The sequence below is a fragment of the Rhodamnia argentea genome, chromosome 5, assembly GCF_020921035.1.
Source record: "Rhodamnia argentea isolate NSW1041297 chromosome 5, ASM2092103v1, whole genome shotgun sequence".
NCBI lineage: Eukaryota > Viridiplantae > Streptophyta > Magnoliopsida > Myrtales > Myrtaceae > Rhodamnia > Rhodamnia argentea.
Window position 1 is genome coordinate 6,258,376 of NC_063154.1, and position 27,482 is coordinate 6,285,857.

Sequence of the window (27,482 nt, forward strand, 5' to 3'; positions counted from 1 at the left end):
AAAGATTTTGGATAAATGGGTCTCATGGATAAATCGTGTCGCAGTGGACGTGATTTGGGGGTTTTCGGTAACTTTTATCCCAAAAATAAAGTATTGATCATACCATTAAGGAAATGACATGCGACATATCCATAAGTGAAAAAAAAAATTTAAAAGAAAAAAGAAAAAGGGAAAAAATCCAAAACAAGCGGTGGACAAAGCGGTCGAGACTCGAGACATTCCGAATGCGCTCGTCGTGTGATCTTTGATGGTCCGCTAAAAGTTGCCACGTGTCCGAGGATCTTTTATATTCATTTCCTCTTTTTTATTTTTTTTCTCCCCCTTCCCCTAAATCGCCTTTCTAACGATGCAAACACTGATATCGGGAGAACTCAAGTCTCACGCAAGTGGGCATCCGCCGTTCGGGAAACAGGAGTCACCGCGAATCGGAGATCGACACGTCAGCATCGATCCCTCTCCCGTAATTTATGGCCTTCACCGAGGGCATCTTTTTCCAGTATAAACCCCTCTCCGGCCCCACAAGGAAAAAAAAAAAAAAAACACACATGTATATAAAAGAGGGAAAAAAGAAACCTCACACCCTCCTCACGCAGTACCCCCCCTGTGGGGCCCACGCCTTGTCCCGGTCGTACTAAAACCAGATTTTAAAACCCCTGCTTAAAGTGGAAATTTTAATGGGGATTGGGCCCTAATTAATCTAGATTTATCATGCGACGAGCAGCGAGCTTTACGGGGGCATTCGCGAGGTTGTTGTGTCCGTTGTCGTATGGGCCAATCATCGACGCATCGGCTTCACCCGACTTTATCGATTATAGGATAAATCGAACCAACTATATTTGGGAAAAATGCAGGAGACTAATAATTCTTTTTCTTTTCTTGCTTTTATTCACTGAAACAGGCGTTTGATTGGATTTCTCGTTCTCTCCTTGACGGGGTAGGTTTCGGGGTGCCAAGATTTCCCGATTGTGAGTGAACGTTGGTACCGGGAGTTGCTTTCTTCTTCATCTTCTTTTTTTTTATGGCTCGAGTCATGTCCATCTTATAACGTCGTTATGGAACTTAGCCTCTTGTTGTAGGGCCTACTTCCGAGTGGTTTGAGACCCATTGGACATAGACTCGTGGGTTTGAAATCTTTCTAGTCGCTCGCCAGTTACACGAGACATCGGGTTCGTCGGCAGTGTTGTGTTTGATCGTGTCATGGCCTGTGATAACCCACGAGTCTACTCCAACAAACATGATGATGCAGAGATCGCGATGGGATTTGTTGAGAATGAGCGGATAGTTATGGCTTTTCGATCGCTACTCACCGATTTCCACCCTTATTACTAACAAAAAAAAAAAAAGACTATTCATCGTGTATTACGTCCTATATCTTTAAAGAATTTGTAAGATATTGCTTAAAAGATATAACATTTTTTTACCATTTCTCATTAGGAACGCTTTTCTTCAATTAAAAAAAGAAGAAGCTGAAATCCGAGATTTTGTATCTTTCTGGATTCGAAACTTGCATACTCGTAACGTGCAATGCGAGAGAAGAGAAGGAGCATTGAATAGAGAAGGGGTTTCGACAATTTCCTTTTACCGGATTTTTGTTAAATTTCTTACGGTTTTTAATGTCCGTACGAAAAGCAAAGAAAGTGGAGAGAATCTAGAAAATGCCTAACATTTTCATTTCCCCTTCCTCGGAAATTTTAAGGAGAAAAAAGCGAAAGAGACCCAGAAGAAGAATATGTATTAATTACTAGTTAGTCTACTAATAATGCTCCACAAGGCGCAAGCCACAACAGCAAATCAAGAAAAGATTCAAATTTTTTTTTTTCTTCTTCTGGTTTTTTGGTTTCTGGTCAGAGAAGAAATGCTCATGGGGTGTGGGTGAGAGAGAGAGAGAGAGAGAGAGAGAGAGAAGAAAAAGCAGAGAATAAAAAGAGACCGGATGTTGACAAATTTCATGTCACTGTTCTTAGAAGGTCGTTTGTTTGTGTGAAGATTTCTTATCTGGGATCTCTCTCTCTCTCTCTCTCTCTCTCTCTCTGAAAAGACTTCCTTTCTCTCTCATCATTCCCCCCACCTCTCTCTCTCTCTAGAACGAAAAACTCCTTTCTTCGCCCAAGAAAGAGGAGAGAGAGAGAGAGAGAGAGAGGGAGGAGAGAGACGGTGGCCCAGCAGATCGAGAGCTCCCCAAATCTCGTTTTCTTATTTTTTGTTTTTTTTTATTTCTTCCTCAGTGTGAGTGATGAGGATCTAAGCTTCATCCAATGTTGTTGCGAACGTTGCCCACTTTGCTGTTTCTCGTGTAATTACCAAATTCTCGGCCTTTTTCTTTTTTTTCCCTCTTTCTCCCTTCGGTTTAGCTTGTTTATCCTTTGTCCTGTCTTATTAGTTGGGTCCCTTTTTTCCTTTTTAGTGGGATTTTTGTTTCCCGTTCCCTCCTCTGATGTGGAGGCTCCGTGAAGTAATTGGATCCATGGATGGTTTCTTGTGGTGGGGGAGCTGACGAAGACGATGTTGCGCTGAGGTGAAACTTTCCTCGTTTCTTTCGCGGAATTCATTTTCTTGATTATCTCTGTCTGATGCTGCTAATTGGGTTTTCAGTTGTTATCTCGTTCTTGTCCCTTTTTCTTCGGCCCAATTAAAGTCCTTGATTAGTTCGAAGTCTGGATTTGCGTTTCTCATTTGATTTCTGGCTTGCAGTTTTGTCCAATTGGATGGAGCTTGGAGTCGATTTGTTATTTTCTGCAGTTAATTTGTATAATTCTATCATTTGGGGTGTGCGTGGTCGGCGGAATTTCTCGCCCCTCGTAATCGGTTTCGAGTGGTGTCATCTCGTGTCTGTGGGATTATCTTTTGTTACCTCATTTGAGTTTTTTGGTTTGATAGACTAATTAAATAGTAGCTGGAGTGATTGTTCAATGATAGACTTCACTTGAGCTCAGTGTCTTAGTGATCTCCCTGAAATGCAGCCCAACTCCTTACTGATACAACTAATGTCATTTTGTAGATTTCATGGAAGAACTCGAGTTAATGATAAGAAGTGGCGAGATTCTTGCTCGGATTAGTAAAGAGATTGTGGGGATGATCTAGTGGTAGTGTGAAAGTGCGTTCACTTATTGTAAAGTGAGTGAAGTGCAGTTATGGTGTGATAAAGCGCTTCTGTAGATTGAGGAAATTGTGGCATGCATTCGTAGTCTAGTCTTATGCAAAGCATTTTAAGTTTGTTGCTAATTACATTCTCTGAATTCTGGAGTTAGCAGCATCCAGAAATGATAAAAATACTATTGCTGGTTTAGCATTCAGAATCCTTTAGACGGTGCTTTGCTAAAATGTTCCATTTCTCTGTGCGACCCATTTTCGTATATTCCTGTATACACCTGAACCAAGGGAAGTGAAAGGGGAAGACAAAGGTGGGCAGCTTATTTAGACCATTTTCAATATTTGTCTCACCAAGTTACTTAACGATCTGCTTTTAGGACCCTAAATTGTTTTTCTAAGTTTGCTTGGCCATTTCCAAGGAATTCGATGTTCTGCTCTTTGATTTCTTTTTGACAAAGAAAGTTCTGCTCTTCAGGTTAAGTCTATATACATTAGGGAAAACATATGGATACAAATTCACAAATGTGATGTTACAATTGCTTGTTGGGTTTGGCACTGACAGTGGAATGCATCGTGGAAGCTAATTTACAAGTTCAATCAATTGGTCCCCGATTAGTAGTAACAATGGCATCTGAAAGGATATGGTGTATAGTTTATGTTTAGCCATCTATGTTGCGATAGACGTGCTGGTTGCTTTATGCATGAGAAGTCAATTTTTCACTGATCAAGAGAATTGATACTCTTCTGTGTTGCAACTCAAATACTGGATGGACACATTTCTTACCTGAGAAATAGTTAGATAGTGGAATGGGGATAGAGAGGTAATTTTGCTTATTTTTGTGATAATCCTTGGGGTGCAATGGAATTTTTATGATGAAGCAGTGCTCTAGATAGACTATAAACTTCTTCTTTGCATCTCATTGGGTAAATATGTGAATTCAGATACGGAAGAATCAAGGGAATAAAAGTTTGATAGATTCTTGGCAATTAAGAATACTTCATCCCAAATTGGTAGCAGTCAATATCTCTGTCCATCTGAGATTCTGAAGTCTGATTGAAATCTAATAATCATTATACTAAGGGAGGCTAACTATGTGGAATCTGTAGTTTTTGAACACTATACTGGATATGGAACAAGTGGAAATCTCTCTCTCTCTGAATATGTGTGCTTTGGTTGGCATGGTGTGTAAATTTTCAACTATAAGTTGATTATGGGGATTTCCTATTCCAAGTATGTAGCTTTAGCCAATTCCTGTTCTCCTTTTGGTATGATAGATAATTATTTTTCCTTTTACTAGTCTATCCTCGGATTTTATCTTGATTAACCTCTTCTTTTGGGAACTCTACATCCTAATTTTGCTATTCTGTACATCTATTCAAAGTGTTCTTTTATCTACTGCCAGTGATGGGAACAGAAATCCAACTGAAAGGCAATCTTCCTGGACATCACTCAATGAGGGATCTGAATGAGGCTTCCAACAGTTGTAGCTGGTCGCTGTTTAATGGAGAAAGGACCTTGCAGAATGGACATTATTACAATGGCTTTTTGCCGGGGCCAGCTGCAGATATTTTTCCTGGATACGGCAAAGATATAGTGAAGCAAAAGATGCTTGAGCATGAGGCCATATTCAGGGACCAGGTATGGTTATTGATATACTTGTCTTTGTTGTATCAGATCTTAAATTTGGTTTTCATTTGATATGCAGTGTTTTCATCCTTCATTTATAGATCAGTATTATGAATGGACCACTTGATTTAAAAACATGTGTTGGCTTGTGTAATTTTCATGCTTAGAGAGCCTTTCATTAGATAGAGGCATGTAATGCGATTTCGGTCTTTTTCACTCATGGAGTTGGTTCAAGAATTTTGACTACTTGAATGAAACTCAAGATAAATTGGAGATCACTGACCAACACATTAGAGAAATCATGGATTACCTCTCCAAACTGTGGTCACGCATTGCTTTGACTTTGTAAGTATATCTAAATTTTGCGCCATGTGGACTAAAAAATCGATTGTATCTGTCATCATCCAGGTATATGAACTACACCGTCTGTACAAAATACAGAAGGACCTGATGGATGATGTTAAAAGGAAAGAGGCACTAAAAGCTCGGATGCCTGTTGAAACATCACTAGCATCAAGCCCTTTAGTGTCTCAAATTACATGTGAAGACAATCGGAAATGGCAAATCCCGAGCTTCCCTGTTGCAAACCCCAGTTACGCTGGGCCATCTGCGGAAGGAATCCATTCTCCTGTCAATTCTATGAAGGGACATAGCATGCCACCTGCTACTTTTGCTTCTCCAAATGGAGATATCTTCAAGACTTCTGAGACGCCTGATTCCAGACCCTTAAAGGTCAGGAGAAAAACGTTTGACCTGCAACTCCCAGCTGATGAGTACATCGACACCGACGATCAAGAGCAGGTTGACCATGGGAAAGACATGTCAAATTTTCCTAATCAAGATTGTAAATTTGCCTTTCACAATGCTGTAAATAAAATTCGCGGAGATAGTGGGAAGACCAGTGTGGGACATGCTTCAGAGTCTGGTTTAAATGCCAAAAAACGGAATGTGGCTGACCTGAATCAACCTATTGAGGTTGATGAAATTAGTGCTTCACCATATATTGATCTTGAGAGTCATGGTTTCCCTCATGGGGAGAACCGAGTTCAGGAACACTCTTTTAAGCCAAAATCAATCAATCTAGCCTTACCTTATGACGATGCTCAAAGCTCTCATCGTGGAAGCAATAATGGGACTCTATTCAATTTACATCAGGTCAGCGAGAGGAATGGAAGAGGGTTGTTTTCGCACATGCTTGAAACTGGTAAGGTTTTCTTTGGTGTAGCAATCGGGCTTCTTGTTGCATACGCTTATGCTTCTCTTCTCATGATTTTCTCACTTTTTACTTTTTAGTCTTTAAAATTTTCTCTTCTTGCATAAAAGCATCTGCATTGTACAATTTTCATGCTGCTTTGTCCGCACTTCTTTGCCTGCCTGCTTTGTCAAATGTCAAATGGCCTCCTTTGTTTTTGGTGATTTTTGTTATACAGACCACAGAGATGGTTGCTCACCTGGAATGGTTGCCCCCATAATAACTTTAGCGGTGACTAATATCTGGATCTTTGAAATGCTAGAGAATGTGCATATAGACTATCATGATTAGACAGGCTACTTGTGCGTGGCTCTTGTGGGTAAGATGTCAAATATGCGCGTATGGATGGCAAGATTGTATGTTCAAGTGCTTTTAGTTGAATGACATTCTCACTTTATGATCTTATACGCATTTTGGCTGCAATTCTGGAGTCAATGACCTCTTCGTCCACAGGGGACATCAAGGGCAAGAAATCTACTTCTCATGGTCTCCATATCCATGGTTTGCTCAAAGAAGTCCATGACGCTCCTTACAATCCAACTGATCAAAGTACAGTCAGTGAAAGCAGAGAGAGGACCATTTGTGGCTTAGAAACCTCTGTAAATGCTCAGCGTCCAGAATCAGTAATGTCATCCTTGGAAAAAGCAGGCAAGTCAAGCCAGAAGTCACTTCCATTTCAAATGCATCCACGCATAGTTTCATCCAGTACCCACAGCACAAGTACTCAACCAGGAGATCGGAACCATGCAATATACGGTGACAAGTGGCATGAGGGGGATGTTAGACCTAACAGAGGATTTGCGAAGGAATTGCTCAATCAAAATGGCTTTAACAATGTGTCTTATCTGGATTCCAGGGAACTATCCAGCCGCCTCCCAGTACTTAACTATGACCATGTTAAGTCTTTCGGCGATAGAAAGCTACCCTCAAAGGACTTTGTTGATCACACTTCCGCTAAATATCATGGATGTTCAAGTTCCATTAATGCTAACACTGGAAGAGAGGTAGATCTGAACAGAGTACTTGGAAATGGTACATCTAATAGCTTGGTTCTGCCACAAGGGGGTGGAATCACAGATGCGGAAAACAAAAGAGAGGACCATGTCGTGATGCTGCCTTGGTTGAGGGCTAAAACAGCTTGCCAGAATGAGGTCACTGTGAGAAGCGAGCTGAATTCCAGAGGATCAAATTTGCATCAACCTTCATCTTCTATTTGCTTGACCAGTCCGACTCAAATGTTATCTCAGAGCTCAAGATCAGTTTTGTGTTCCAATGAAATTGATGCTAAGAGGAGTGATTTTGGCGCATTTTCAAGTAATAAAAAGATTCTTGGGTTTCCAATATTCGAAAAGTCGCCTTTTTCAAAGAATGATTCATTTTCTCTTAACTCACCATCTGCATCTCTTCCTCATTTGTCCGAAGGTGAAGTTGTGGAAAAGGAGAGGAAAGTGAGATTACTCGACATTAATTTGCCCTGTGATTCTATATCTGAGTTTGGTAAGATGACTCCTACAGGAAACCCTGCCGTGCAGAAAGGAATAGCTTCAACCGTGAGCTCTATTAGGCATCAAATTGATTTGAATCTATGTGTGAGTGATGATGAAACTGTTGCGATGCCATCGGTTTCCACTACTTGTACCAATGGAAAGCGGATATCTGGGATAGATCTGGAGGCTCCTGTGGTTCCAGAGAGTGAGGAGATCATTTTTGATGTAGAGTTTGCGGAAAAGGAAGGTGAAAGATCTACACACTCCTTACAGCAGGAAAATGGACATCCACGGAATGAAATTGTGAAAGTAGCAGCAGAGACAATAGTTGCCATCTCATCAGCCAGCCATCAAAATTATCTGAACAAGATAAACAGCAGATCACCCGAGTCTCTGGAGGACCCACTCAACTGGTTTGCTGATATTGTTCTCTCTTGTGGTGATGGCATGGGAGGCAGGCTAGAAGCTGCTTCAAAAGCTATAAACAGACGGTATGACGAAGATTCCTCATCGGAAGAGACAGATTACTTCGAGTCCATGACACTGAAACTGACAGAAACAAAGTCGGACGAATACCTGCCTAAACCATTCATCCCCGAAGCCCTCAAGGTCGATGAATCTGCTGCAGCCACTTCAACACCAAGTCGTCCCCGGCGGGGACAGGTGAGAAGAGGGAGGCAGCGGAGGGACTTCCAGAGGGATATCCTTCCAGGCCTAGCTTCTCTTTCTAGACATGAAGTAACCGAAGATCTTCAGACTTTTGGAGGGCTTATGAGAGCAACTGGCCATGTGTGGCAATCTGGATTGATGAGAAGGAACTCTAGAACTGGCTGTGCAAGGGGGAGGCGGCGGTCCACTGGTAGCCTCTCTGCTGCAACATCTCTGGGTCCCAAGTGCACTCCATTGATACAGCAGCTGAACAACATAGAGGTGGGAGTTGGGTTGGAAGAGAAGAGCCTAACTGGATGGGGAAAGACTACAAGGCGACCTCGTCGGCAAAGATGTCCGGCTGGTAATCCTCCATCACTTGCTTTAACATAATCCTGATAACAGGCTCGCTTTAATTACTCTGATTAGATGGAATTGTGGAGTACAATCCATGGTTGGGAGATGAAGGGATGGTATGGCTGTGAGGATTCTGTTTGTACATTCTTCACCAAAATTTGATTCCGTGGAGTCTATTGTTGGCTACCAAACTCTGTATTATTCGTGAATAATGCTGCGGTATTCTTGTCGGGATAGCATTGGCATGTCATCATTTTCGCGTCTCCACCGTTTGTCGCCTCAGTAGAAGACCATGTGCTTGGATTCAGTGTATGATTTTCTTGTAAGGAGTGCATTGGCTCTGGGCGATTCGATTCACTTGTTTAGTCTTTTCCGATTGGGTTGTGATGCCTGGATGAGCAGTGAGACTTTAATACAGGATGCTAAGACATGGAAGTTGGAAGCTAGAGAGACTTTTTCTGGTGGGATTTTTCTTTGGAGTTGTTTCAGTTCCGTCCTCTTGACTATTGTGTAGATCATAGAAAGGGACCGGACTAAAAAGGGTAAAGTAGAACAAGAGACTGCTGTCCGAAACCGACCCTACCCTACATTTGAGGATGGGTTTGGCATTGTTAAGGTGGCCATGGCTGTGTTTTTCACCTCTTGTTTTTCCATTTCTTCTTCTTCTTCTTTTTTAAAGTTTTCTTGGGAAGGAAAGTGCCTGGTGGGTAAGTTGTGATCGCCCCTGCCGGAATCGATTCTCGCAAAGGTGGTGCTGATTTTCGGCAAAGCAATTTATCTTAGTTCCTGTGGCCTGCAACTGATGTGCCAAACCAGTGTCATGTTGTATATGAGAGAGCGTTGGAACAGGAGAGGCATTTCCAACAGTAAGGACAACATCGAGGGACAGTTCGGTACTGAAGCTCAAGCCATGGCCTTTTGACTGCTGCATGTTGCGTTTTGGGATGTAATGTCCTGCTGATGTAAGAAACAGAAAGTGGTGAACAGCATCTGAACCATGGGACGTATATTACAGAACTAGTGCTTAAGTTTGTGCCGAAGCATTTGCTGGACTGTCTTACGTTTCTCTACTATATGCATGCATCATGTAGATGACGTAATAATGCTATCGATTTTTCTGGTGTCGAGCCAACCCAATACGATGGTGTGAACCCACCCAGCATCGGTCGTGAGTCGCGACTGCTTAGAACCACTCCTCCATGAATAGGTTAGGTACTGCTGGGTGCCAGTGCCTTGACCACCAGCGTACCAAAGACTTTCCTTTGAGGAACACGATGATGGGTCGAACACGATGATGGATCGAACACGCTCGAGAAGTACATTGTTCCGCTACAACCTGGGAAGAATCTCCATTGGATGAAATTCAATCAAATCACGTGTGAAATCTTCGCGTTGTGTTACACTCACTCAAAAGTACTCCAACTTGCACTCAATTTCGGGTTTATTGTTTCTCAGCGTGACACTTATGGATTAATTTACTTGAGGAATTATTTGTTTTGACCCATCTCATATGTAATCTCATAGTTTTGTCTTTTGATATACAGGTAGACACTTTCTCACTAATCTTGTTATGCCACAAGAATTGTTTGTGAATTAATTCCGATTTCACATATATAATTTAAGATCGCTTACTCCTTATTCGGTATTCAACTCGTTAATTCCCGCCCTATTCGCCATCCTATAAGCCTGTGATAGGTAGTCGTTCTATGTTGGGACTCTCTCGCCCCGACGATCATTCCACCCCCTCGGCAGGGTTGTTTGGTGTATAAATGTTCGCTATTATCCCAATAAAGAGTTGACAATGGTCGAGGCGGGAGCAGACGGCAGGGTAAAGATGTAATTTTATCCTATCCTTTTAAGAAAAAACGAGGAGGACGTTCACGCGCGGAGCATGGCGCGTGGGGGACGCCAAGGGAGGCGATTGGTCGGGGGATTCTGCGATGTTGGGAGTGGGGAGTTTTATATCATATGATTTTGCTTTGGTACGGAGAGAGAAAAGTCAGAAGATGCGTCTCTGTCGGCGTCCGAAGTTCGCATCTGGTCGTTCATCCAAGGTCAAAGTTCAAGATTCTCTCTCCACCAATCACAATCTCTCTCTCTCTAAAATATTGCAATAAAATAATTGGGTGGGCCCACTTGTCTGTTCCCCTTTCCTTTCCCGGGGGCGTCTCTCGTAGGCTTCTTCTCATTTTTGGATTTTGTCAGGCAAAAGAAAAATTAAATGACCAAACTTATTATACGTGATCAAATTTTAATTTTTTTTAAAAAAAGAGAATATTTTCGTTAATATTTATCAAACAAAAATTTTCCCAATATTTTGTTAATCCTATGTTTTCCCTTTCGGCTTTGTGGAAAATTCATTAAAGACCTCTTGGACAATTTTCATTCGCAAAGTCACTTTTCTGACGCCCTTGCTCCGTAGAAGTGTTTCGTCAATCTCTTTTTCTCTTTGTTTTCCCATTACAATGATTGGTCGCCCTCTAAATACCAAAATGGAGGACGACAACAACACCACCACCATTTTGCAACCTCTACCCTGGCCAATTATGGGGAAAAAAAAATGAATATATGCACCGAAAGTTTTAAAACTTATCACGAAAGTATAATTGAGTCCTAAAATTTACAAAAAGTACATTCACGTCCTAAAATTTATCAAATTGATGCAATTGAATCATTCTGTTAACCCCGTCCATTTAGACTAACAAAAAATGCCAAAGTGGCTTTTTTAAGATAGTTTTTTTTCGCCTACGTGGCGATGACACAACATTGTTGGCTTAAATTCTGATTTTTTAACCAATATATTAATCAAATAAAATTAAAAAATGTATTCAAAAAATGCAAAAGGGCCGACGAGGGCCGGCTACCTTCACCGACCGCAGGCAAGGGCCTAACGACTCTCCACCCGAATCTAAGCAAGGGTAGCTGGCCCTCAACTAGACTGCATTGAGGGCCACTACAATTGGGCAAGGGTCGTTGGACCATCAAACGAGATCGGTGAGGGTCGCCGGCCCTCGCTAAGGCCCTAGAAACCCTCGACGATCCTCGCCAAGCCCCCATCGGTCCTTTCCGATGACGGGGGTGGCGATAGCAAGGGCGTCCTTGGGGTTTTTTGTTTTGTTTTTTTATACAATTTTTTTTAATTTTATTTGATTAACATTTTGTTTTAAAAATTAATATTTAAGCCAAAATGACGTCGTTTAGTCTTATGTTTCACGTTTTAGCCACGTAGGTGAAAGAGACTAATAAAAAAGGCCACGTTTGCATTTTCGACAGAATTAACGAAAAAACTCGATTGCAACAATTTGATAAGTTTTTAGGATTTAATCGCACTTTTTGTAAGTTATAGGACTAAAATGCACTTTCGTGACAAGTTTTAAGACTTTCGGTACACATAAAAAATTAAAACCAACAAATCGCAATGTAAAGATAAAATGACCAAGGTGGTGCAAAAGCTAACCTTGAAAAACTGTCAAGTCTCTTTTAACTTCTAACTAATGGACCGACCATACCAATTACACAGTGCAATTGCTGATATTTGAGGTAGAAAAATGTATGGTAGTGCTTCCTAAATTGATGAAAATAAGACCCATTTTGCAATCCTATAGATCGTAGGTTTTGTCATGAATCTGCTAAATCTACGTTCCACAATACATCCACCCAACCATTCGCACTATGGATGAACATATTCTAAGCCTGCCAATTCCGGCAAACTAGTGATATTCGACATTCCACTTTGGATGAAAGAAGTAACTTCTCATTAGCACGATAACACCGATGCTAAGTAGTAACTGCGTACACGCAAAGCAACTAGCAAACCAATGTCATTGATGCCATTCAGAGTTACTCACAGCGAAACAACCGCAAGCTAAGAGCGAAACGCCTCCTACTTCACCCCAACAGTTGCAATATGACACCCGCTGCACTGGGAGCTCTGTATCAACACGCTCCATGCCCAATTGAGGTACACGAAGCTACCTGCAGAAGGGAAAAGTCCGTATGAGTGATCGCCTGGCAACCGACACTGAGGAGTTAACTAACATTGCATGAACGACTTTTGACCTCTTAGTCTCGGTCACCTGAACACAAATTGACAGACACAGTGGCAAGCAGCAGCTCCTCGTCACCCATTCAGGCATTGTTTCCATCCTTTTGATCTTCTGGGTTGATGGGCAATTCATGTCGAGGCCGATTGTACTTTTCGCGCAGCTGCTTAATTGGGATGAAATCTCCAGCGCTATCCATCCCGTAAAACAAGATGGAAATATAGGGATGGTCAAACCTATCCTGCAGATGAATCAGAGTAGCCAACACAAGTCAATCAAAAGGCTGTCAAATATGTGGTGCGAGCATGATTCCAAACACACACACACACTTTACCTTGTCTGGCTGGTCAGGAGCTACCAAATTCTCCTCGGGTACTGCAACATAATGCAAAACTTTCATCAGTGGGCAGGCAATAAGGACGCATCAAGAGAAGAAACAACAGTATCTGGACAGAGCAGAACCAGCAAAACTACTTCATAAATGGGACACCATCAACAAAATCAATTACTGCTTAACTGAATGTGGTTTATATAACTGAGCAGTACCGTATGTTACTAGTAAGTTCGGATCCTCGTATACATCAACCAAAACCTGGACAAGAGAAGTAACTGGAGTAAGGCACTAAATTCATCATATTACTAACTCTTGTTCAAGCATTTGAGATTAAAGGCACAACCGGAGAAGTAACTTTGCCGATGGCAGATGTCACAGTAGTATGAATGAGCAGTCGTTCTATAGACTGCACAAAACTAAAACTCACTGGCAATATAACCCTTCCAATAACTTAATATGTGTTACATGCCTTCTATTGGACATTCAACAAAAATAATTAGGTGGCCGCAAAGCTAACAACAGCAACGCTCATTCCCTGCTTTATATAAGGAGAATTGTTTGAACTTCAAATACTTGCTTCTTTGTTTGTGATGCAAATTACTTGGAAAAATAGGCCACACTTCACAGCATCCACATGCTGCAAACCTGCTTATCAACGTACACAAATATAGACCAGACCACTCATATCTAAATCCCTGCCGATAGGAAGTCCCATCAACACCTAATTAGATGGCACATATTCTTTTAACTGTTTTTGCCAGAAGATGACTGCAATTCATTTCTTTTTGGCAAACACATTTGTTTTCATACTTTACAGTGAAACACAACTTAGCCAAAATAAAGTCTGAACAGATGCCTTAGCATGGTGCCAGAGAAAAAAAAGCCTCACATAATGGGCAAGAAATTTATTGAATTTGCCTCTCAAAGGACTTTTGTTTGGAGGATGATGCACATAAAAGGAAAGTCTGCTGGTCAAGAGCTGCTTTGAGCACGCCAAGACTCTCAATCCAGGTTACATAACATAAGCTCATAATTACGATGGGAAAGTGTCATGGTATTCCATTTGTGTAGTGATGTTGCACCATCAATAGACTGATAACCTGGTAAAATGGCTGATTGGAACCTCTAGCCAACTTTTGAATCTGAGCAGCTTCCACCCAAGAAGTTGACTCACAACACACGGGATCCATCCCACAGACAACAGCTCGATATCCTGATACCATAATACGAACTTTCAGAAACACAAATATTGAGAACTAGCAATCTGCTTGACATTCGATACTGTAAGTGCGTCTACAGCATATAGTTAATAGGAAACTCATCTAACACATTCCTCTAGCAAGTAATTTAGTTTGGGAGCAACAAGTTTTACATATCAGAATCGAAAAAATGAGTAGGAATAAGAGAACATGAAGTTTCACAAGATTTCATCAGAAGTGCCTCTTACACATTGAAGAATGACACACTGTGGGATAGGAGTCCAAATATTCACAAGAAAACACACAAATTTCTCATGCTATTTCCCAAAAAAATGACTAGCACAGGGATCGAGCAAACATAAATAACACAGGGTGGAGAAAAGGTGGAGCAAGGCACTTATATTTAACATATAAATGTGCTGACAAGATGAAAGAACTTACTGAGCTGCCCTTATATGCACGAAAGATATGTTCTCACATGAATTTTCTTTTTATAATTGATAACCTAGAGATAAATCCTAGAAAATCAGAGGGTGATTATTAGCTCTGGTTGGTTTCCCTAAAATGTTCTCACGTGATTTTATTAAAGTGATAGACAAATAACGATATAATGAAGGGTGTGTAGATCGTCTACCGAATACTTTATGCTTCACTTTCTGGCCCAAACGAAAAGCATATTCCGCATTCTCATATGCCAGAGCTTTGGCTGATGCAGCCAATGAATCTGCCTCCAAATTGGAAATTTCATCTCGCAACTTAGATGCCAATGCATAATCCTCTCTCTCAACTGCTTTCTGCAAGTCTGCACTGCATCAGAGCAAATGATACAATTCTGAAGTATCATAAAGTTATAAGGGAGGAGAAAGTAAAACACCCTAAGGAGAATATAAAGAAAAGATAGATCAAACTGACCGTAACCGGATGATGCTTATGGCCTTATCTTGAGCTTCACTCTTTGAAGATCCCCTTTTAGCTTCTTGCTGCCTGATAACTTCCTCTTCAACCTTCCAAGCAGTATGCCTCCTCATGTCAGAATAAGGATGCACAAACACACCGCCGAACTCAATGTATAGTGTTCATGATGAAAGAATCTAAAAGGTTATAATGCAAACAAAAATGTTGCACAACTAATATCCTTTTTCCAATAATCAATCAATGGAATAAAAACTCCTCATGAAGATAATTGATAGATAACCAGAAAAAAGATTTCACCTCCGTAAGCTTGTTTCTCAGTTGTTGTGCAATATCGTACTGCTCCAAATTCAGCGCATACTGCCATTTGACAACACAGACGTTGAGAAATATGCGAACGCCAAAAAAATGCAGTACTACTTTACAGACTGTACATGTCCAAATATCAAACATTTTTTTGAAGCTTTTCTTTTTCAGCAAACAATAGAGTTGCAGAATGATCAGTAATTTCCCCAACTGAGCATATCAGAAAAATCAAACTTCATACATCCCAAATCCCCAATCTTGAATCTCTGACCTCTGAAAAGCAAAATCTTCGGTGAATATCGCCAGACTACTTGACGACTGCTATCATAATGTGCTAAAATAAATCACTTTCTCACTGTTTTCTAACACCCTTCAGAATGACCAATATATTACTGGGGCCATTTCGCATCTAAAACAACTGCCTTTGTCATACTAAACAAGAAAACAATGACATAGCATGCAGTCCGATACTAAAGTATCCCCAATTCAAATTCTTGAGTGAAGTTGAAACACCTGTACACGAGTTGCCAGGTCCAGCTGGAAAAAGAACATGAGTATATCTTCATTGGCACTTTCGCTCTGCTCTGCGCTTGCATCCAACCCCTTTTCACCCCCTTTAAACAGCCATCCGGCTCTGACTGCAACTTTTCTTTGGCTTGTTCCAATAAGGTTGTCAGAAAAGGGAAAACTCTGCATGCACCGACACTGACGAGACTGTCCATCTGAACCTGAAGCGGCGAATGTTCTCTTTGTCAAGTCGAATTGCCTCCTCCACGATGAATCCGTCGCATAAGCTCCACCCTTTGCAGATGCTGTCGCAGGGCTCAGCGACAGAGCTAGCATTCTTTTGGCTACACAAGGCAAGTGCGGCACCTAATCCAATCCGTTACACAGAAGTTTCTGTATCTGCAATCCAAAAGAAAACCACGTAAGAGACCATACAAAAATCACCTCATCCCCTCAGCGGATTCCAGTATCAATCTTAAGCCCAGCTGAGTTCGCTCGGAGAGTTCCATCATTTTTCATTAGCAATTCAACTAATTTTCAAACTAAAAGCGAATCAATGCCGTATCTTGATCTCAGCTGAAACCGATACTGGTGCAGCCGCAAAGCCTCAACCCATCACAATTCAACTACTTTCCTTCCATGAATCGAACGACTCGACCGCATTCGGTTGCCAGAGAACACCCCACCCCACCCCACGCACACGCCGAATTTAAACAAATGCCACGACAACCATCTCCGGATTCAACAAACAGAGGCGAAAGAACATGAAGCGCCGGTTACGTTTCGGCTGAATCACGAACCCCAAAAATCAACCCAAGAAAAGAAAGGCAGAGAAATCAAGAACCTAAGACAAGAACACCAGCGACGGTAACTTCACATTCTACACCAAACCCGTTTTTCTTTCCCCCCGGGGAAACAAACGGAACCGCGATTGAACCGAACGGAGTGGTAAGCAAAACCGAGAATTCGTACGGGACGGAAAAAGGAAGAATCGCATGAATTCAAAGAAAAGGTTTTGATAGGACTTGGGAGTACTCACCAGGAAGGCAAGAGTAGCTCTGGCGAGCTCAAGCTTCGTCCGCACAAATAACCAAATGAAAAAAAAAAAAAATGGCCCTTTTCTTCTCAAGAAAAAACCTTTTTCCTTTGGCCCATTCCAAAACTGTAAATAGAAATGAAAAAATTTTAAATAAAGGGCCTGATGGAAAGGCATTTTCAGCCTTTATTTTTATTTTTATTTTTATTTTTAATTTTTCTTTTATTTTTTTTTTCCTCTTTCATTTTTCTCCCCTCCTCTCCCGAGGCCGACCTCGCCTTGGAGGTGTTGGGCTATGCTTTGCTCGCCCACGAGGCCCGGCCGAGGGTAGCCCGATCTTGGCGCCGGCCTAGGGAGGGGAGAAAAAAGAAAAAGATAAAAAAGATAAAAAAAAAAGATAAAAAAAAGTAAAGGATAAAAATGTCTTTCTGCTAGGCCCTCCTTTGACATAATTTGAGCTTTTCAAGTCTTTAGTTGAAAAAATGTCCACTTCATACCCTTATACGACAAAATGAAGGCATTTCATGCATTTTTTTGGAATTTTCCCAATATACAATACTTGAGGATAAAAGAAAAAAGTACCACTTCTCTGGGGTTGATTGATTTCGGGATACTTTGGAATCTAAAACTGGACCGACCTAGTTGAATCTGGAACCGGTGCTTTCTTCTTCTTTTTTGGCTTTTCCTATTCCCTACAAGTGAGAGTTTTCCATTATTAAAAGAAAAAAAATGATTTACTAATTAGGATTTGCTCCATTAATTGAACGACTCGACCGCCCAGATTTGGGAGAGGGCCGGTCGGCCCTCACACCCCTCCCCTCGGCGGTGGGATGGTGGCCAGAGGTGGGAGCTGCCCCTCGAGGCCCCTTTTTTCTCTATAGTTTTTTTTTTGGGTTAAATTTTAAAGAAATAGAAAAAAGGAAAATTTAATAAAAAAAGAAGAAAAATCAAATATAGAAAAAGACCAAAATGCTCTTGAAATCAGGTTTTTTTTTAAAATTTCATGCTCACTTCAGGCCCTTATTTGAAACAAAGTTCACTTAAGGTTTTTATTTTAGAAAATGAGAAAGCTTCGGGTCCTTTTTTGGAATTTTCCCTAAAAGTTTAAAAGGAAAGGAGTAGGAGACACTTCACTTACTCAATAATGCAGGAATATACCCTATCTATCGATTTTTCATGAATTAAGTTACATATAAGAACGATAGAGAAATTGAGACCATCTTTGCCAACAATGGAATGCCAATCCTCAGACTTTATTTGTAAAGTCTCTATTCTTTGATAATCGAAGTCCACGATTATTTTTTTCAATAAAAAAAGCTTTTGATGTTTACTTTGATGCTGGTTTCTATAATTTGTTGTTTGATCGAAACCTTAAAATCGTGACAGTTGTCAATGTCAATTATGCTTTGGATACTGAAAGCATTTGCATAATATATAACCTGAATTCGATCTAGCAAATACGTTGGGACTTTTGAGCATTTTCGTTATCTAATTTCTCGGGTAATTTAATTTTTTTTGGGTAATTTAAATTTGAAATAGTAAATAATTGTCGCCTTTTCGAATTTAAAAAACCTTTTTTTTTTTTGGTTCATGCCTCACTATCAATACGAGCCAGTGAATTCATGGTATGCATTATCTACATCGCATCTCTCTTGCCCTTTCTTTCTCAATTTTTACCATTTTGCTCATTACGCCATGAGGACTTTACCAAACCTGAACCATCCATGACGTTGTCTGCCTTCTTTCTTATATCTGGGTAATCATCGAAAGCGATTATGGGGGAAAAAAGATGGCTGCGTTGGCAGTCTTCGTATAGGGGAGACAATGACATGAGAAAGAATATAACAGTGCTCCAGACAGAAGAGACAATTTCATTTTTTTTTCTGGCAATAGTGTTAGTACATACGATTAAAAGATCATCTCTTGGGATGCTCGAACCAAGTTCCATGTTGTCCGAGATGTCCCGACGAGCTAGGAAGAAAAAGAAATGGGGTATTTCGTTCTACTATTTTCTGTTGTACTGACAAATGCCCAGAAATATTTTTTAGGATACAAGAGATGCAAAGAATGAGAATAATCATGACGGTGAAAGAATAATTGTGCCTGGATGTAGGACGATACAGGGTTGAACCTGTGCCTTTGGCAATGCATGACGATGCGTAAAAGGCGAAAAAGAAACTCGGTTCGGTTGCTTTTGCTGATGCCCAGCTTTATCTCCTAATAATGGTGCAAAATTGGCTGCTTATGTTGGCTGCTGTACATGATTTTTCCCAGGATCCACAATAAGGCCCTTTCCTCCATTCACTTCTAAATCATGCCTGCATTAACGAGGCTTATTAAAGCATGCAAAATTTCATTTCCACATTCTAATGCGCAGGCACAACAGTGGCACACACGGATCACGTTTAGAGGAAAACATGTCTTAGCCTAGTGCCAAATGGACGGCAACTTGCTCGTTTCTGACCTCTCAAAATCAGATTTACCCGCCATTGTCTCAACGAGGAATAATGATGAAATGAAATAACCTACATCTGTAATAAACATAAATGCAGTAGAAATGAAAAGGCAATGAAAACTCAACTGGAACACAAAGTCTGGAATAGTCAACTGGTCACGGGGAACATATCTGAACAATTTGAGCAGCCGATCGACATATACTACTTTCTTCCACACCTAGAAAGTAAAATATTGAGAGCCTTGCATAAAATAGGGTTCCCACGGAGGGATCAGTCCTAAGTGGCACATCAACACTAAAAGGATTCAGACGTACCACATCGTCAACGAACCACTGCAGCGCCAAAATTGAAGCCTTCAAATGCAAATTTGGGTGAAGAACATACAATGCCTGCATAGGGAAACAGATAATATTTAGCATTGCTGGACTGATGACTTGGTCAAATGAAGTAGCTCGAGAGTTGCATACATGCAGGTTTCGCTGGTGTTTACGACCAAGTATCTCCTGCAACCTTCTCATCCATCCCAAATCCGGTATACTGCTTATTCCAGAAAGAAGCATAAAATAGAAATTAGTGTGGGATCGCCAGACTGTTTTAACTTACACTGATTGAACAAACATGGTGATGTAACTCTAGTAATCATGGCTAAAACTGCAATTGAGAAACTAATTATCCTGAAAGGAATATATGCTGTTCAATCTATTGTCTGTTTGCAGAAGAATTTTAATCTCTCGTGCATAAACTAGTTTAGAAGTTCAGTCTCATCCAGAACTCACTCCCTGTCAATGACAACAAAATTTTTTAAGTCATCCGAAAGAACAGGAGTAAAGTAGGTTCTAGCACAGTGACGAGAGAAACATCATGCAGGGAAATATCCAAAATGTCTAAAACCAACTCCCAAATACAATTATACTTTGCACTTGGCCTGCAACTACCAAATACTTTGTCACTCTGTCCTCACAGATCAGAAGATGAAAACATACAGTTTCTATGCTCTTGGTGATCCTGAATGAAACAAAAGAACGTACTAGGAGCTTTTTGCAAGGTTGAGGTGCTAATTAGATTGAACTGTTTTAGAAGTACAAAATCAAAGATATCATGCCATTTTGCAGGGTAGGAGCAACTCTAGCATTACCATTCTATGCTGAGTCAAAGACTATCTCATCCCTCTCTTGCTAATGTTTACTTCATAGGAAGCTCTTGATCTCAACCGGCCAGCGATCATGGAAATGATTCCTAAGCTTATTTTGATTAAAGTGTAATTGCCATGGAAATTCATGGATGAAAGCACATTGCTGAAACACAGCAATTTGACCAGGCAGATTCTATAATTATGAGGTAGTTATGCTATTGAGATCATAGGGATACTCACAGTTGCAATGACGCAGCCGAGTGGACATAAATGATAGAATAAGGTTTCTGTATCAAGGGTTCAAACTCCTGAAATTCAATGAGCAAGAGACTTCTTCAGCTCTCACAACTGAATTAACTTTAACTAAGAATTAAGAAAAAGATAGCCACAGGAACAATTTGGCAGTAGATGCGAAAAAAGAAAAGTAAAAAAAGATAGATTAATGAAGCTACATATGAGATCATTCATGCTCCTGGCCTATTGGTTTACAAATAACTATCAGATCCTAGGAAAAAGGCCTTCAACATAACCAAAATACAATTCTGGGGAGTCCTATTATGCCAAATACTTGAGCCTGCACTATAGGAAATGACGAAAGTTGAGCAATGATTTGTGAAATGATGAAAGTTGAGCACTGATTTGTTCACTGAGCGGTTACTTCCCGTCAATGCTGACAATATGTCCATGTCATTAAAATTTTGAGATACTCCAAAGTGAGCACATAACCAAACTATGCAAAACCAGGATCAGTGTCATGGTCCCAAGCAAAGTAAACACCTAGTCAAGACTCATAATGTCAGCAAATAATACGACTAGATCTAATCATAATTCTGAAACTGAAGCAACTGGAGCTTTCATACCTTTACTACATAGAAAATAAATCGCTCCAAATCAAGACAACGCAGAAGAAAATGTGCTCCCACAACCACCATTACAGGGCGACCCTCACTATCTACACCACCGCGGTATCTGATAAAGAAACATAAGAACCTACTTAGACCGACCTTTCATCATAAAGGAATATGCATTGATGTTTATTCATCAATAAGTTTATCCTAGTGTTGTCATGCAATGATGCAGACTTCAACATTTGCACAGAAATGATCTTTATTGCATGATGCAGACTTCGACATTTGCGCAGAAATGATCTTTAAGAACAAAATGTGGTCCTTTTAGATGAACACTAACGAGAGAACACTGGGAAGTGCCAACCAAAGCCATCCAAACACAAGGTTCATGAGCCAGTGAAAGAAAGAGAATAAACCAAGAAATAATGAGCCATCTCCTGCTTCATAAGTAATGATATCAAGACACTTTATACCATCGATCCCACGTGCTACCATCCACAGTACATTTTTACAATCGTCATTGTAAAGAATATCAAAATCTAGAAGTTCGACATTATTCAGGTACAAGTCTGACTATAATCTGAAGAGATTAGATGCAATGCAGGAGGAGGCACAAAAGGAAAATCAAGAGATGCTTACACAATTTTCATCTCAGCAATGTCAGAGAGATTGAGAGAAATAGCTTTAGAGAGGTAGCTTGAATGAAGCGTATACTCTTCAGAAGGAGTCAAATGGGGTCCTGCAAGGTCACCAAACCCAAGAAATTTGGCCCAGTTCCATCCCCTTCTTACCTCAACATTTTTATCCCACTGCTCCTTCCTCCTCTGGTCTGGATCTTTACTTATCGACATGAAAGCAGGATCCAGATATGAAGCCAAAAGTGATGAGTTCCTGGAGATGAACAATCCCTAGTCTTATCTCTCGACAGTTTATATCTTAAACAAGCAGCTTATTATGGAGGACAAGGTTCACATGAAAAAACAAGAGCACTCACATCAAGATGTTTGCAACAGCCATTTTACATTGCTTGATTAATCTTTTCCTTTAAAGATATCGTCCTCTCAAATTCAAGGAAAGGTCTTATTTTTCAGAAAATGCGAAAAATTATTCCTCGCATCTTATGAAAAAATTGCATTAGTATTTGGATGGTCCACCTTTTGCATTGATAATATATTGAAAGGAATAATACCAGGAGGACAAATGAAAAAACTAAGAGTGGGAACAGCAACCACGGATGAAATTAGGCGGATCATTATTGGTATGTGCACAAGCAGTAATGTATCATTTTTCATAAGCGTCTCATCACCAAATCATTCGATTGGTATGTGCACAAGCAGTAATGTATCATCTTTCATAAGCATCTCATCACCAAATCATTTTTCATTTCCAATGAGAAAGGCCAAGATGAATGTTAACTTCCAGATGACGGGGAAAGAATGAAATGCCTGTTTATACCCATGATACTTCCAGTATCTTCGAAACTTTAACCTGTGCTAGATTAACACCCTAACATTAAGAAAGGATGTTCCGAGGGAATTTTGAAAGTAAGACAATTCAGACTCCATGTCACTTGTGCATCACTTTCGTATCACCATAAAATTACAGGAATGTGATTAAAGCAGTGAAGATGCGAATCAAGAAAATAAAATAAAAGTAACCTCAAATGAATGGCACCTATTAGTGACTTATTCTTAACAGATCTCCAGGTACACTTTACCATGTTATTCTTTAACACTGCCACACAAAATGATCAATGCCTAAACTTTGAAAAACAAAACGAAATATATGACATGATCAAATGCCCATGAGAACATTTTAGAATCGCAATGGAGTATTCCAATTTGGCAGCTAGAAAAAAACTAAAACATACACCATTTTGTCTAGCAGTCAAATGCTATGCCCACTAACCTTCTTGCCAAACCAACAGTGGTGACAGGAACATCAACCGGGGCTTGAGGAGGACCTTTAGAAGTCTTTTTTGGCAAAGGTTTTATTCTTATTTTACGTTCATCTATAACTGTTTCACCATTCTCATCCCACAATTCTGCAGGAAGCTTTGATATGGCCACCTCCTCCTCATGCTTATCTCGTGGAAAGTAAAGAGGGAGCAATCTACACGGACACCAACCAAAAAAAAAAAAAAAACTAAAGACGAGATAAACCAAAATTACAACGAAAAAAGATAAAGCCTAAATCCACACTACTAACATACCTATCCTCTTAATCGGACCTCTTTCAATGAAACAAAATAAGTACGACGTACCTTTTGTAAATCTCAGTGTCAAATGGAGTGGTCGTGCAGAAGACAATGGCTGTGATTTCATCTTTTTGCTTCTCAAGAAAACGACGAACGGTTCCTGATAAAATACAAGGACAACTATATGGCATAACTGCTTCTTATAATACAATATGCAGCACTGCTAATGCAAAAAATTAGCTCCTCCTTAAACTTATGGAATTCTTGCGAGGTCGATGTACAAGAATAATGCATCCCTCCAAATTTTCTAAACCTTGTGAAGATAGAGAAATTTGAAAAAAAATGTCCCAGAATTCGTTATGAGTAAAGTAAATGGAGATTTCTCTCTAAAAAAGCAGCTTCCCCTTTTCAGTATGATTGTTAATGACGCTAACATTTCTTACTCTTTCAAGAGCTACCTTTTTTTTTATGCATTTATTATTTCCTTTTTTTTGTGGGGTGGTGGGGGGTGGGGGAGGGGGTTGTTGGTTTTGGGTTTGTGGGGAGCATGTGTGAGTGCGGAGACTATCCCGAATTGAGGGAAACAAAAAATCATTTGAACTGGACATCCTTTTCTGGAGATATCCAGACACAACCACCTCGAGTCCCCTTGATACCACACCCACAGGAACAGGAAAAAGCACATAGACTTCTGAAGAGTAAAAAACAGGAATATTAAGTTGAAGAAAGAAATAAAAGATATACATCTTTAAGTTGCAAGGAATAGCATTAAAGGCCACAATCAATCTCAAAACTTTCCTAGATGAGCATACTTCAGGGATGTGAAAAGATGTCATGAGCACCAAGGAAAAAAAATTTTTAAAGCCTAGAAAAAAGGTTGAAGATGCAGGACAGATGGCTTACTTATAGCAACATGTGCAGCAGCTTCGCGTGGATAGTTCTTTGCCTCTGTGTATATACAATCCATAGCGATGCTGCATGGTTATGTCACTCATGTAAGATTTAAGTCCAGTTGAGTATTACCTGAAGAAAGGACAACAAATCAGAAAACTATATAATTCAGTAAGACTTATCTCCAACAACCTTTGAAGTCCGCTTTCAATAAGAAGTTCAAGGCAAGACCGGTAGCAATGACTCAAAGCATTCTCAGCGGCAGTATGATACTTTGCTGCATATTTTGGACCCACTGTATGAATCACCCTCCTGAGAACCCAGAAGAAATTCTGCCTTTAGCTTCTCTGCGAGTTTGATATCCATATGGAGAACGTTTCAAGTTTCTACTCTAAATTTTTTATTAAGAGCTTGAAGACAATAATGTAAAAGGTCAGTGGAGTATGGACCTAGCAGGAAGTTTATATGCATTTGTAATTTTGGCCATCCCTGTTCGACATCCACCCTGGGCCACAGAAGAAATGCAAGATTTGGGTCAGTCTACCCCTGTAATTATTTTTCTTTTCACAAAGGGAGATCTCCTGATTGTACTTCATGGAGAAAATAAGCAACCAAATGTAAATATTCTTCACAGATTTATACGGAAAGCTAAATTGCTTCTGCTGGTATGCTGCTTCAATTGCTGCAGCTACATTTCTCCAGAAGAGGTCTTTCTAACATCTTATAGAGTGTAATACTGAACATCAGAATGGGTGAAAAAAATTAGCCTCACAAGCATAGCACATTCTTCTGCGAGATCAGGTCCAGCTGCAGCATGTAGACCATGACTACTGTGTACCTCATCCAAATTCTGCAGACAGCCAAAGTAATTGTATTTCAGACTATGTTTTTTGCTTAAAATCGTTCATACACTACTGGTTCTGAAAAATCATACAATATATTATGTCATCTGCTTATATAAATATAGGATTCAGATAACTACAGCACAGTTCACAAATCCAAATTCGTCTCTAGCTAACTTTGACTGGCTGATAATGCTTCCCTTTTCCAGTTTATTACGCAAAAAATAATTATAGTATACATTGACTTATGCAAATTTTAAGCAATTTAAGCAGCAACAACTTCGAAATCATGTAAAATCAAGCATTCTTCACGGTAGTTTAAATGGCGTGCGAATCTTTCATTGACTTTCCAGAAAAGGTGCAGGACAGTCCAGAAGTAGACCTAAACATTGATCTATTACCCAAATATTGCCATTATTACGACAGCAACGCTTTTTAATTTCCTTGGGTGCAGGTTGCTTTATAGCTGAATTGGATCTAATACAACCTAGGCATACCTAAAACTGATTTGCTGCATAAGCATAGGCAATGAGCACGGAGCTTGGTTTAACAAAACCAAAATCCATTTAACCTAGTAAAGATGTTAGAAGACTGAAGTGCAACAGTATGCTGATCACCTCATTCGTAGAGTTCACGACCGCATCCACTTTGAGAGTCCACGGGCTGCCCCACCAAATGCGTATTTTCTCGTTAATCTCATGGTCCACAGGAAACCGAGAAACCATCCTGTTGCCCACGATATCCTCCCCGGAGATCGATGTCAGGGGATCACCCGAGTACGGGTTACATAATGAAGCATCTCCACTCTCATCATCAGGAGACGACCCATGCTCCACATCAATCCACCTAGGAACTTTATCCAGGCTCACCACATTCTTCCCGTTCTCCATTGTAAGCCCTCCCGCAGTGGCAGTGGCAGTCGCAGCCGCCGGCGCCGGCGCAAGCTTCGCGAAAAGGGAAAAGAAGAATCAAACAATGTCATCCATTTTCACCCCCTTCATCTCCAAACCAACCATCATCACCTCTAAATCCAACCACATTCCGCCTCCCACGAGAGGTTCGACCAGCAATTCAGATATCAACTGGTCAGAATCTCCACACCCCTGCCGACAATCCAAAACACGCACGTACACCGATCAGGATCAGGCAATCAAAGCAATCATTCGAAATCAGCAAAACTTCCGTCACTCAAGATCTAGAAACCATCACGCGGGACAATGCGAAACTCGATAACCACGCGAGCGGGAATTGCAACACGCCGATAACCCGAACAACGTCCAAACACCAAATCCGAAAGCTATCGTGCCGTGCCGCGCCGCGGAGCAAACGCGAGGGAGAAGCGAGATCGAAGAGCGCGAATGATTGATCCCGATTATTATTGGCAAATCAATGGAGGTGCGAGGCAGAAATGCTTCTTACCAGAGCGAAATGGGCGACATTGAATGATTTGGATTTCACGAAAGCGACAGCTCTTGCAATTACCGGATTTTCTTCTTTCTTTTCTTTTCTGTCGACGATTTCCGTTTTATTTTCTGAACGTCCTGTCCTGTCCGAGAGACAGCGCTTATGTTGCGATCAAGCAGCTTCTGTTTTTCTTTTTTATGTTTTTTTTTGTCCATTAGCCAGAAATAAATTTCGAGTTGGGGTCCGTTCAAACATGAAATATTATCTTATTCTGTTTTGGAAAATGAAGGGTTTGATTATTTCATATTTGGGATTACAATAATATTGTTTAGCCACGTGATCACCACATAGAATAGAAAAAAGAAAAATCACGTTAGCATTTTTCATTTCAACCAAGTCGAACGGAGTTAATGAAATGAGTCGATCACATCAATTCGACAAGTTTAGGATTTTTACAAATTTTAAGATTTTTAGTGCACTTATCCTTATTCATGGGGTCCCTTTCTTTTTCTGTGCCCCTTGTTCATTGATGACTCTTAATAATATCAATCCAATCAAACCCGCCGACTGTTGAACATTTTGACCGCGGGTGGTTTTGGATTCGTCTAATCGAATTGTGCTCGATAAGAAGAAGTAAGCTTCCGATCTTTATCGCCACGGTGCCAAATGTGCAGGCTAATAACCAGCCAACACTTAGGAGACCCATTTCCTAAAGTGCTATCCATGATGAGATATCAAAAAATGATTATGTGGTCATCCTTAATTTGGGCCACCACAAAAAATGACTAGAAATTGCTTCAAGGGTGCCGGTCCCCACGATATGATGTTACCTTCAAGTCACTCAAATATTATTACGCTAACAAAGTTCTTAAATATTGGAAGTAAGTATTTTTCGAGAAGCGCAAGAAAAAGAA

At 40.4% G+C, this 27,482-nt stretch overlaps 3 protein-coding genes across 18 annotated transcripts; 1 reads left to right on the plus strand and 2 right to left on the minus strand.

The window, feature by feature from the left end:
- The first annotated feature begins 2,117 nt into the window (after window positions 1-2,117).
- LOC115750171 lies at window positions 2,118-9,501 on the plus strand. 4 transcript variants are annotated; one of them, XM_030687370.2, is made up of 6 exons: window positions 2,118-2,293; window positions 2,405-2,515; window positions 2,999-3,134; window positions 4,494-4,729; window positions 5,126-5,921; window positions 6,423-9,501. In XM_030687370.2, the coding sequence occupies exons 4-6, from the start codon at window positions 4,496-4,498 to the stop codon at window positions 8,495-8,497; spliced, it is 3,105 nt and encodes a 1,034-aa protein (XP_030543230.1). In that variant the 5' UTR covers window positions 2,118-2,293; window positions 2,405-2,515; window positions 2,999-3,134; window positions 4,494-4,495; the 3' UTR covers window positions 8,498-9,501. The 4 variants fall into 4 exon arrangements, with proteins under 4 accessions (XP_030543230.1, XP_048135783.1, XP_030543224.1 ...); XM_048279826.1 differs by having other exon boundaries at window positions 2,118-2,515; XM_030687364.2 differs by lacking the exon at window positions 2,999-3,134.
- A 2,692-nt stretch (window positions 9,502-12,193) lies between these two features.
- On the minus strand, window positions 12,194-16,906 carry LOC115750192 (clp protease adapter protein ClpF, chloroplastic). Of its 8 annotated transcripts, none has more exons than XM_048279244.1 (11): window positions 16,740-16,839; window positions 16,607-16,633; window positions 15,769-16,161; window positions 15,250-15,309; window positions 14,950-15,041; window positions 14,672-14,844; window positions 13,939-14,051; window positions 13,051-13,096; window positions 12,839-12,879; window positions 12,538-12,745; window positions 12,194-12,436 (listed from the first exon to the last, which is right to left on the minus strand). In XM_048279244.1, exons 3-10 carry the CDS (start codon window positions 16,096-16,098, stop codon window positions 12,590-12,592), a joined length of 1,011 nt encoding a protein of 336 aa, XP_048135201.1. In that variant the 5' UTR covers window positions 16,099-16,161; window positions 16,607-16,633; window positions 16,740-16,839; the 3' UTR covers window positions 12,194-12,436; window positions 12,538-12,589. The 8 variants fall into 8 exon arrangements, with proteins under 8 accessions (XP_048135201.1, XP_048135202.1, XP_030543251.1 ...); XM_048279245.1 differs by having other exon boundaries at window positions 12,521-12,745; XM_030687391.2 differs by lacking the exon at window positions 16,607-16,633 and having other exon boundaries at window positions 16,802-16,906.
- A 1,734-nt stretch (window positions 16,907-18,640) lies between these two features.
- LOC115753106 (protein GDAP2 homolog) lies at window positions 18,641-26,723 on the minus strand. 6 transcript variants are annotated; one of them, XM_048278939.1, is made up of 15 exons: window positions 26,584-26,723; window positions 25,782-26,267; window positions 25,095-25,172; window positions 24,772-24,827; window positions 24,515-24,634; window positions 24,335-24,405; window positions 23,498-23,591; window positions 23,143-23,346; window positions 21,874-22,125; window positions 21,247-21,355; window positions 20,627-20,694; window positions 19,722-19,794; window positions 19,569-19,643; window positions 19,380-19,471; window positions 18,641-19,116 (listed from the first exon to the last, which is right to left on the minus strand). In XM_048278939.1, the coding sequence occupies exons 2-15, from the start codon at window positions 26,052-26,054 to the stop codon at window positions 19,041-19,043; spliced, it is 1,641 nt and encodes a 546-aa protein (XP_048134896.1). In that variant the 5' UTR covers window positions 26,055-26,267; window positions 26,584-26,723; the 3' UTR covers window positions 18,641-19,040. The 6 variants fall into 6 exon arrangements, with proteins under 6 accessions (XP_048134896.1, XP_048134897.1, XP_048134901.1 ...); XM_048278940.1 differs by lacking the exon at window positions 26,584-26,723 and adding an exon at window positions 26,391-26,577; XM_048278944.1 differs by lacking the exon at window positions 26,584-26,723 and having other exon boundaries at window positions 18,641-19,050; window positions 19,088-19,116; window positions 19,380-19,462; window positions 25,782-26,577.
- Between the last annotated feature and the right edge of the window lie 759 nt (window positions 26,724-27,482).

Coding starts and splice junctions, on each gene's coding strand:
- LOC115750171 (XM_048279826.1), top strand. CDS start 4,496: ATGGGAACAGAAATCCAACTGAAAGGCAATCTTCCTGGACATCACTCA. Junction 4,730..5,125: donor AGGCCATATTCAGGGACCAG/GTATGGTTATTG, acceptor GTCATCATCCAG/GTATATGAACTACACCGTCT. Junction 5,922..6,422: donor TTCGCACATGCTTGAAACTG/GTAAGGTTTTCT, acceptor CTTCGTCCACAG/GGGACATCAAGGGCAAGAAA.
- LOC115750192 (XM_030687391.2), bottom strand. CDS start 16,098: ATGCTAGCTCTGTCGCTGAGCCCTGCGACAGCATCTGCAAAGGGTGGA. Junction 15,310..15,768: donor ACCTGGCAACTCGTGTACAG/GTGTTTCAACTT, acceptor GTCAAATGGCAG/TATGCGCTGAATTTGGAGCA. Junction 12,880..13,050: donor GAACTTACTAGTAACATACG/GTACTGCTCAGT, acceptor ATTATGTTGCAG/TACCCGAGGAGAATTTGGTA.
- LOC115753106 (XM_048278939.1), bottom strand. CDS start 26,054: ATGGAGAACGGGAAGAATGTGGTGAGCCTGGATAAAGTTCCTAGGTGG. Junction 23,347..23,497: donor GACACTGAGATTTACAAAAG/GTACGTCGTACT, acceptor GTGTCCGTGTAG/ATTGCTCCCTCTTTACTTTC. Junction 19,795..20,626: donor TCGGCTGCGTCATTGCAACT/GTGAGTATCCCT, acceptor TTCTGGAATAAG/CAGTATACCGGATTTGGGAT.